General features: G+C 54.6%; 2 protein-coding genes across 11 annotated transcripts; one reads left to right on the plus strand and one right to left on the minus strand.

Moving 5' to 3' along the window:
- HSFX4 (heat shock transcription factor family, X-linked member 4) lies at positions 1 to 1,286 on the plus strand. The gene is made up of 2 exons (XM_090264081.1): positions 1 to 435; positions 696 to 1,286. Exons 1-2 carry the CDS (start codon positions 1 to 3, stop codon positions 1,284 to 1,286), a joined length of 1,026 nt encoding a protein of 341 aa, XP_090120207.1.
- A 673-nt stretch (positions 1,287 to 1,959) lies between these two features.
- EOLA2 (endothelium and lymphocyte associated ASCH domain 2) lies at positions 1,960 to 7,814 on the minus strand. 10 transcript variants are annotated; one of them, XM_090264856.1, is made up of 5 exons: positions 7,721 to 7,814; positions 6,399 to 6,452; positions 5,496 to 5,653; positions 3,666 to 3,948; positions 1,960 to 2,821 (listed from the first exon to the last, which is right to left on the minus strand). In XM_090264856.1, exons 4-5 carry the CDS (start codon positions 3,916 to 3,918, stop codon positions 2,580 to 2,582), a joined length of 495 nt encoding a protein of 164 aa, XP_090120982.1. In that variant the 5' UTR covers positions 3,919 to 3,948; positions 5,496 to 5,653; positions 6,399 to 6,452; positions 7,721 to 7,814; the 3' UTR covers positions 1,960 to 2,579. The 10 variants fall into 10 exon arrangements, with proteins under 10 accessions (XP_090120982.1, XP_090120979.1, XP_090120983.1 ...); XM_090264853.1 differs by lacking the exon at positions 7,721 to 7,814 and adding an exon at positions 7,511 to 7,705; XM_090264857.1 differs by lacking the exon at positions 7,721 to 7,814 and adding an exon at positions 7,008 to 7,478.
- Positions 7,815 to 9,906: the final 2,092 nt, after the last annotated feature.

A 9,906-nucleotide genomic window follows, 5' to 3' on the forward strand; every position in this document is an offset into this window, starting at 1 on the left:
ATGGCTAGTCCAAATATCGATGAGAGGGACAAAGCCAAGCTTTCCCGTAAATACCCGGACTCAAATGTGGACCCAAGGGAGGCTTTGGAAGGGCATGGAGACCAAGCCTGGGGCCAAAATCCAAGCCCCCAAGGGCATCTGCAATCACAGAACCCAAACCAAGGAAACAACATTCTTCTTGGGCTGTCCTTCCCCAAAAAGCTTTGGAGGCTAGTGGAGGATGAGGCCCTCACATCTGTGCGCTGGAATGAAAATGGAGACACCGTGAACATCGAGGGAGAACTTTTCCAGAGGGAGGTTCTGGGCCACAGGGGCCCAGAGAAAGTCTTTGAATTAGACAGCCTGAAGAGTTTCATCCGTCTGATGAACCTGTACGGATTCAGCAAAATACGCCCAAGCAACTCTTCAGTTCATTCGCTAGGAAACAGATCGATGGTAAAGTAGAAAGCCCTCCCATTTCCCATGTTTTCTGTTACTCAAATATCTTCCTAGTAGACCAAGAAGAATGATATAGCGAAGGGGGATAACTCTTTTTCACACAAGACAGTATTTATTAAAAGATAAGAAAGTATAGATTTTCATGTGAAACCATCACCCCCTTAGAGATAAACTGCAGGGATGACTCTGAGAGGCCAGTTAATGTCAAACAGATATATTTTCTCCTAGAATGACTAAAATGATTAATTTTGTTTCAGACTTACCGAAATTGCAACTTTCGAAGAGACAAGCCTTGGCTCATCGAAAACATTAGGAGAAAGGGAAACCGGATGTCTATGGCTGCTCGGTCAGGGACCAGCCCCACACCTCCAAAGAGGAAGAAGCAGCAGGTAGCCCCTACAAGACGCTCCCCAAGAATTAGCCATAGAGAAGCCGCCAAAGCAGCCGGCCCAAAGACCCAAAAGGACCCCCCAGGTGCTCAGGGACCCGGTGGTACCTGGGCATTCAAGTTCTTGGGTCTGCGGTCCACAAGCAGTGCCATTATCGTCCAGTGCCCAAGTGAGCCAGGTGACCCAAGTAGGGAGGGAACATCTGAAAATGTCGCTTTTGTGCCCACGGCTCCTGCTGGAACCGATGGCACACAGCAACTGCCCACCTGCCACGCACATTACTCACTGTATGGTTTAGTGATGTATTTGTACAATTTGTGTTATTCCATCCTGATGGCTGCCCTTTCAGTCATGGCCCCACCCAATGACGATAATGAGGAAGAGGAGAAGGAGGAGGAGGGCTCCTCGGATAACTTGTGCACACTCTGGGAGCAATTTGAGGACAATACAGGTCTCTAGGCTCCCAAGTGACAGAAATCAGCCACGACTTTGTAACCACGAATCCATTTTCGGCTTTAATAAAGAAAAGCGCAACTCCACAGTAGTAAATTAACAATGAGAATTGTGAGTCCGGGTTCTTTTGTTTCCATGCGACACATACCCCATCAGATGAGCCCTAGGAGGCTATTAATCCTGGCCCCAGACAGGCTTTTGTCCCCGTTGTCCTCATTTATTTTCACACACTCAGCCAAGGGTCTGGCTAGGGAGTTCTAAAGCAAGCTCAGGAAGATCGGGTCCCCCGAGCCTTGCCTGCTGGTCAGGAGACAAGAGCTGCCTGGCTCCTGACCTTGGGGGCGGGGGGTGGTCACCTTACAATAGTCACGTACCTTAAAACAGGAGGGTCTTTCCTCACAGGTCCCCCTGTGATGCCAGGAAGTTTCTGATCAGCAGCTGAGTGTCTCCAGCCCAATTTTCAGGGACCTTCCAGAGAGACTCACCTAAAACTAGGGCCACCCTATCTGCTAAGCCGTATAGGACCATGGCAGTCTGGCTCAGAAGGTGGGCCATTCCAGTCAACATCTGGGAGAAAGCCCATCAGCTTCACAGCTAACAATCACTAGTAACTCTGCTAGAAGGGACCCAAAGAAATAAAAGATTGCCCATAAAACAAACAAAAAAACAGCACAACTCGTCACTTTTCCATCAGAGCTGTATTTCAGATCCTTTCTTTGGTCACGAAGTAGCTGTGTTGGCATGTCTAACACACGGCTTCATGAGCCCCAGGACACTAACAACAGAGCAAGAGTCACTTGCCTGGACAGACAGGTGCTGTGTTTCAAAGTCTGATGTCCCCATCATGGTGCATGAGGCCATCCCTGGCTGGTCACCCTCAGGCAATCATTCAGTGCCTGCTCTCAGCCCTCCCACAACGTCCCCTGGATGCTGCAGAAGCGTTCTATGAGTTTGACCAGAACAAAGAGAGGAGAAAACATGTAAGGGAGCCCTGAACACTAACCAGTTCTCTTAAAACACATTTCTTCATATGACCGAGGAATGAGCAGGACCTAAGTGAGTGACACCAAGATATTTAGTGGCAGCTTTCCCATTTTCCTAAAGGTCAAAGTCCTTGAGAGTGTCCATGAGCCCAGAGAGGCACCTCCCGAGGAAACTCCACCGTATCTGAGCGCAGAAGGCTGTTTACATGAACAGCAGGTGGTGGGCAGCGCTCTCCACTGTGGTGCCAATTCAGATTGAGCGTGATCTGTGTCCTTGCCATGATGGCATGTTCATGGTCATGAGACAGCTGGTTGCTCAGTAACCTCCCTCTGAGGAGTCCTCCTGCCCCGAGGGGATCAGGTGTTCTGGGATGTCCACCTGAAAGACATCCTTTCCACCTTTCCTGGGTATGGGCTCCAGTAACCACCTGGGGTTTGAAAGTGCAGTCAGGTACTTCTGCTTCAGGTTGGTCAGTACAGCTTGATTTTCTAGCTGCAAAAGGTCATCAGGAGCTAAGTTTTCTGGGCACTGCAAAGTTTCCCCAATGTCAACGAGACCTGTACACCAAGAGAGAAGCACAGAGATGTTTTTCCTTCCATAAGCCAAGGCCTGCCTGTGAGAAAAAATGGTTATTCAAAGTTAAACCAGTAGCAACTAAGCGGGTATCACCAAATGGACATGGAGTGAACTGGGCCCCCCTCACTGAGCACTTGTGATGTGTCCAACTCTGTTCAGGGGGATTCTGGGTGATGCCAGGGCAGAGAGAGACATGAAGAGGACAGGCCCTTGTCCTCAACAAGTCCATTCAGAAATGGGCATGTCCCAGCCAGACTGCTGAGGACAGCACATACAGGACAGAAGGGCCACGGCTGCTGTGGGGAACCCACAGCCCCATCAGGTAGGTCCCAAGCACTTCACCAGGTGAAAGGAGCTGATGCGGGGCGTCAACCCCTGAGGGCTGAGGGAACTTGCTCAGGTGCCTATGGACAGCGGGGGTGGGGCAAGTGTGTGAAGCCTGAGTCTGGAGGTCACCCAACCCTCTCTGTGTGCTGTGCAGCCTCTCGTGGCCTGACACACACATGCGCACACGTACATACACAAACACACATGTGTACACACAGGCAGCACCACACACAGCCTTGGACTGGTCCCTGCCTCTCAGACCACCACTGAGAACTAAGCCCCAGAGTGGACACAAAGGTTCACCCAAGGTCGTGGAAACTTGTCCCGCAGATGCCCAGCCCAGGGCCCCCTGCTGCCCCTTTGAAGGTGTGCTGCTTAAAGAAACCACAGCCCCACCCAAGCAAGCTCAAAAGAAAAAAAGCCCCAAGACTCCTGAGCAAGGTCCTGGCGGTGCCCTTGGAGGTGTCTGAGCAGTGCTCGGGGGGTGTTGCCACTTGCCAGCTATCACTCCACGGCCATACTTCTCCCCTTCCCGAAGCAAGGCCTGAATCTGAGCGGGGTTCCTCCCCAGCCTCTGCAGCAGCAGTTCCCTCCAGACGGCATCTTCCCAGTCCCTGTGGGCAATGTGGATGGCGATGGTACAGTGCCGGTGGCTGCTCAGCAAGGGACGCCAACGAGTCTCCAGGGTCTTGACCCCATTTAAGACAAAACCGGCATAAGGCTGCCGGAAGGAGAGGCAGCAGAACTTCATCTCCCCAGAGATCCGTGGGCCTCACGTGGCCTGTGGAAACACGGAAGTACCAATGTCAATAAGCATCATGCACCAGCCCTCCAAGCTCATGGCCTGTGGGCTGACCCCCACCCAGTGTCCCCTGGGCACCCAGGAACCCCACCGACAGGGACGGTGGTGGAGCATAGCGTCAGCTCCTTCTTCCTCTCACCACACACTCAGCTGACAGGCCCAAGGGAAGGGGCTGGCAATGGGGATGCCTCATGCACAAAACGGAGTCTTTGGGGAGCTCAAGGAGGAGGGTGGGGACAGCTACAGAAAGGCAGTCAGGACAGGGTGTGGTGGGTTCTACAAAGGAGGTCACTGAGGTTAGGGGAGCACAGAGATGGGAGGAAAGCACCTTCGGCTTCACCCTGGGTGGGTCGGTTCTAGTCCTCTCCCAGCAGTGACCATCCTGCGCTTTGCTTCTTCTCCCCACCCACCCCAACACTCTCAGCTCCCTGGCCCTGCCAGCCCCAAGGCACTGCATGCAGGTCCCCAAGCACCCCGGTCCCTCCCCCAGGGCTGCTGAGTGCAAATCCTTCAGATCCAACCTCAGGTGGACCCTGGGGACACAATGTGATCTCAGATAATCCTGTCAGGTGTCTCCTCTGGACCCCTTTGGGTGTCACCCTCCTCCATCCCCTTGCTACCTCACTGCTATCCACTGTCAGCAGACACCCCTTGCCCCCACCCGAGCTTAGAGAAATGAATAACAGGAGCAAGAACAACTGGCACCAGTACGCACGGCCCGACCCCATGCCTGGCCCTGGGATGAGCATGATCCACAGATCCTAGAACTCAATCCTCAAATAACTGGATAGGGGAAGCGCCACTGTCACCCCGTTCTACAGTTAAGGTGGCACCTAGGGATGAATAGAAGGCCCACGGTCACTGAGAACCTGACTGCATGATCCCCTGTCCTTGCCTCCTTTCCTTGTACCTGGGGAAGGGGTCCTTCCTCCTCACTGGAGGACAGAGCTGTGCCGTGGGAGGAGCCAAGCCCCGAGCCGGAGACTCAGCAGGGTCATAGTACCTGGCGGAGCCTCATTCTCCAAGGGGCTGTGAGTACCTGGCACCTTCCTAATAGGACAGTCCCAAACGGCAGCTACCCATCATCATCACAGGGCCTGAGCCTCGGCTCTGCCCTCCACCCACAAGCACCCCCACTCTCATTTGTCTCTACCCTCGGGTCTTTAAAGGACATAAACCTCACCTCAGCTATTATGTCCTCGTGTTTATGAAAACACACCCACTCTCAAAGGCAAAGCCTAGAGGGCAAAGCTGACTCATGTTGACTCCCTTCCCAAACCACTGTCCTGCCAATCCCTGTGCGCAGCTCCTCCACCTTCCCTCCCTTTTTCTGGCTGGGCCCCCTACCCCTGTGCTCCGGACCCCGCCCCTCTTGCTCACTCAAGGACCTTGCTCCTGTGACCTTATCCATTAAGAAAAGCGCTTTACAGAGGTAATCAAGTTAAAACGAGACCCTCATCCAATGACTCGTGTCCTCACCTAAAAGGGGGAACTTACAGACAGACATGCATGCAGGAGAATAATACCTTGTGAAGACCAAGGCCGAGATCTACTAGCCAGGGGATTCCAAAGCTTGCCTGCAAACCACCAGAACCTTGGAGACGAGGATGGACAGATTCTCTCACAGTCCTCAGAAGAGGTAAACTCGGCCAACACCTCGATCTCAGACTTCCAGCCTCTGCAACTGTGAGACAATACCTATCTGTTGTTTAAGCCACTCAGGCTGTGGCTCTTTGATGCGACGACCAGATGGACAAATGGCTACAGAGGCACAGGCTCTTTCCCGCGCATCCCCACAGGGTAGAGAATGATTTCGCCATTGGCAGCACCTCAAGCACATCCCTTCACGTCCGTACATTTTCTTCTATCCTATTTTTTGGCTGCCCCTTGATTTACTGAGTTTCCCCTACTGATGAAGAGTCACAGGCTGCTTTGCACTTCCTGCCACTATAAAGGACACTAACACAAACACTCATTGACTGAAGACTTGTTAGGAGAATGCTTGGGTCACATGCATGCACATCTGAAATGGTGACACATGCCAGCAAACGGCCTTCCACCGAAGCTCACCCGTGTATGCTCTACCAACCATGAGCCTGGTGCCGTTTCCTCACACACTTGTCGGCCCTCAGCATCATCACTGTGCTTAACTTTTTCCCACCTGACGTTTGACAAGGGGTTGCCCTAGTCATTGGGATTGGGTTACTTATGACAGAGGCTGGATGTCCCCCTGTGGTCCGGCCATTTCTATTTCTTCCACTGGTGCATATGCCTAGTTTCCGCCATTGAGTTTCTTGGCCCTTTTCTCATCAACCCCACAAAATCACAAGGAGACCTGAAGTGTGCGGGTGGCTTCCCCAAGGAGAACTGAGATAACTGTAAAGGCATGAAGGGGGCTGTGGGCCCTCCTGCCACACAATGCAGAGTACCTGCTTTGTGGCCTGAGGAAGAAACACTCTTCCACGTTGTCTCTGCTTCTTCATCTGCCCAAGGACAAGGGGGATAACGAGAAAAGGTCATTAGGGACAAGACAGCAATGTTGGCTAATATACCAAAACAGTCTTCTACTCAGCAGGGATTGGAAACCACCAGGAAGGAGGAGGTTCCAACTGTTGGGAAACACATGTGGCCCCTCACTCACGGTTTGGTTCTGCTAATCATGGCAGTGGCTCTCTCCTCCCCTGCCTGGTCAGGGACCACATGGATGGCCCAACCAGCAGCACAGAAAATCATTTCATGTTCTTACAGCCCAGCAGACCCCGCATGCAAGAGGACTAAAATCTCACCTCCCCTTACATTATCACATGGGGAGAATTTGGGGACCCTACAATCCCGTTTCCCTCAATGTAATTCTGGGTAGGCCCCTCTGGGAGGAGTGTCATGGGCAACCAGCTCTGCACCACACAGCCTGGGGCCTGGGTGCGGTGGTGAAAGCCTAAGGGCCAAGCAAGAAGCAGAGAGGGCAGACCACTGCGTGTGGACCAGTTACACTAGCGTTTCCACGCGCAGAGGCCCGTCGCTGGCCCACACACACTTACAAGTATGGTGGGCAAGTGAATATAGCCAGAGAAAGAGACAAAAAATCGCGGTCTTGGCGGCGGTGGGAGTGTCCCCAGCAGCACAGGACGGGAAACCCCAACCCTGAAGTACTGTCCTTCGGAGGGCCCAGCAGGCCGGCAGGCGCAGAGAGTGTCCTGGCTCCCTTCTGGCGAGGCAGGTCTCCTGGCCTCACTGGCCACGCAAGTCGCGACGCTCTGGGCTGACCCAGCTGAGGCCACCACGCAGGACAGTCCTCCGCCTCCCCGCGGCCCTGCGAGACTGCCAGCGCTGAAATGACCGCCTCGCAAGCCCGGACGAGGAGAGGACTCCGGGACGGGACGCGGACACATCACAGAGCGCCAGGCCCGCGCCGTGCATGCGCCTCAGCCTCCCCAAGACCGGTGAGAGGTGACAGCCGCTGGCGTTGTTAACCACCCTGGCCTAGCAGATACATAAACCCCTTTTTTGCTGGGCTTACAAAAGCACATAGGCACGTACAAACCTAAACAGCACGCCCGAACGCAGCAGGACGCAGGCACAAACTCAACACCAGGCCCTGACGCAGCAGCACGCCGGGGCGCAGCGGCGCGCATGCCCGGTCTCAGCAAGCGCAGGGCTGGCACGCAGAGGAACAGCCGGGGAGTGACTTCAAGACGCACATAAGTACACCCGCACGCAGCCCACGTTTGCTAGGAGACATTGTTGGACTCACGGGACACTGAGGCTCCCAAGATGACCAGGGCAGGACCGCGCCCCAAGACCAGTGGCGAGGAAGAGAGGAGCAGGGCAACATGCTGTGGGGTGGGGTGGGGCGAGAAAGGGGCGGGACTAGGCAAATCAAGGGGACGGGACTAGGCGGGGAGTATCTGGGTGCGACACATGGAAAAGAGGCAGGGCGCGTAGCTGGGAGCGGAACTGTGAGAACGCGGGGGCAGAGGCTGCGGGTGGGGTTGGCGGAGCCCTGAGAAACAGCTCTTGAGGAGCTGGAGGGCGGAGCTGTGAAAAACCTGGTGGAGGAGATCTGCGGCAGGGGGTGGAGGCGGCAGAGCAAGCGGAGCTCAGGGAGCAGTGTCTGGGAAAGAGCTGGGGGAGAAGGAGCTTCGGGGGTGAAGGAGGGGCTAGGGGAAGCTGGGTCGGAGCAGAGCTGGGGGAAGAGTATCTGGGGGCGGACCGGCGTAAAGCAGCTGGGGGAGTAGCTTCGGGGCGGAACTGGGTGTGTGTGTGTGATATATCTGGAGGCTGACCTGTGGAGTTAAGGGCGGAACTGTGAGAAAGCAGGGGGTGAAGCAGGGCAGAGCTGGTGGGTTGCTGTGGACATGCAGGGCTCAGCTGCACAAAGCTGGGGATGGAGCAGGGCGAAGCTGCGGGACTGCTGGGGAGGAGCAGGGCACACCTGCGGGGAGGTTGAGGAGGAGGAGCTGAGTGGGGTTGGAGTCACGGGGAGAGTGGGGCGCAGTTGTTAGGGATGTAGGTTTGGGCACTGGGAACCACGTGGCAGGTGGGCTAGGCCCACTCAATGGCCAAGGCCCGGCAGTGCCCTTTTGACTTCCGTGACATCTGCACTCAGTCTGCGCTGCACTCGTAGGCATGAGTCAGAGTGGCAGCCCAGGGTCCTCAGTGACCTAAGCGGGCCCTCAGAATGGACCCCGGGGGACATGGAGACCAAGAGAAGGCAGGACAGCTAGACTGAGTCCTGCATCTCAAGGCTGAGTGCGGAGGCCGGTTCTGCTTTCTGCAAGCTCCTCCACCACCCCATCCCTCACACCCCCACCTGACCCCCTGGTAGTGGCAGTAGGGTCTTGAGGGAAGGTCTTCACATTGCACTTTTTGTTGCAGGTGAGAAGAAAAATCCCCACTCTGTTTCCTGCTACCCCTCAGAGCTGACATGTCCCAAACAAAGCCAGTTTTCCTGTCAGCTGCTTCCTCTCTTATAGCTCTCAGTTAGGGGCTCAACCCTCTCAGTGCCGCCACAGTTGCCTCCTCGTTGTTCACTTACCCTCGCCCTTCCTCTCTTTTACTTGATGACTGAGTCCTGTGTCCGTGCCTCTGAAATACCCGATCAGATCCTGTTTCTTGTCCCCACTGCTACTCCCTGAGTTCAGGCTTCATGGTCTGGGGCCAGTGCTATTTATTACCTGAGCCTCCCCACTGGCCTGGACATCCCCGCATTTTGTCTTCCAGTGGGTCTTCCATCATACCATCGAACTGTACATCTGTCCGCATGAACCCCCAACAGAAAACCCTGCCCAGTCCTCTTCTTGTTTATGCCCAAACACCTGGACGCCATGGGAGGGCCTTCCAGGGGTCCCAGCTCTCTCTCATGCCCAACAGTCTGGATCATTGTGCTGCTGAGTCCCTGCACCTTGAGTGCCTTCTACCAGGACTCCCCCTTTGGCTTCTGTGCTTCCTGAGGCCTGGAGTGCCTGCCTCCTCCTGTCCTGGAAAACTTCTGTCCTTCCAGGTGCAACTTTAACATCCCCTTCTTTACCCTACACCCAAGCATCGGGTACTCTTTACTCCCAGTTCTGGTAGTACCCTGTACCTTCCCACCTAGCTTCCTTCACCGGGCTCTCATCTCCCAGGGTTTTAACTGCCTGCCTCGGAGAGTCCGCGCTCCCTCTCAGGGCCTTCGAGGTCTTTGAAGTCTAAGCCTGTGTCTTACTGGTTTCTGTAAACCAGGTGCCGGGCCCCAGTGGTTGCTTAGTAAATATTGAATCAACAGAGGACTTCTTTCTCTCTCAGTTTTCTCCTTTGTGCACCTACTCTCTCCTTGCATAAGCTGGAAGTAAGAGGAATGCTGGCCATGAGGTAAGAGGCAGAGTATACATTCATGGGATTTAGGTTGCAGGGCCGCAGGTGGCTTTAATGATCGTCCAAGTCCATCCATGCCAGTTTTTT

The sequence above is a fragment of the Furipterus horrens genome, unplaced genomic scaffold (assembly GCF_987537825.1).
Source record: "Furipterus horrens unplaced genomic scaffold, mFurHor1.1.pri manual_scaffold_17, whole genome shotgun sequence".
NCBI lineage: Eukaryota > Metazoa > Chordata > Mammalia > Chiroptera > Furipteridae > Furipterus > Furipterus horrens.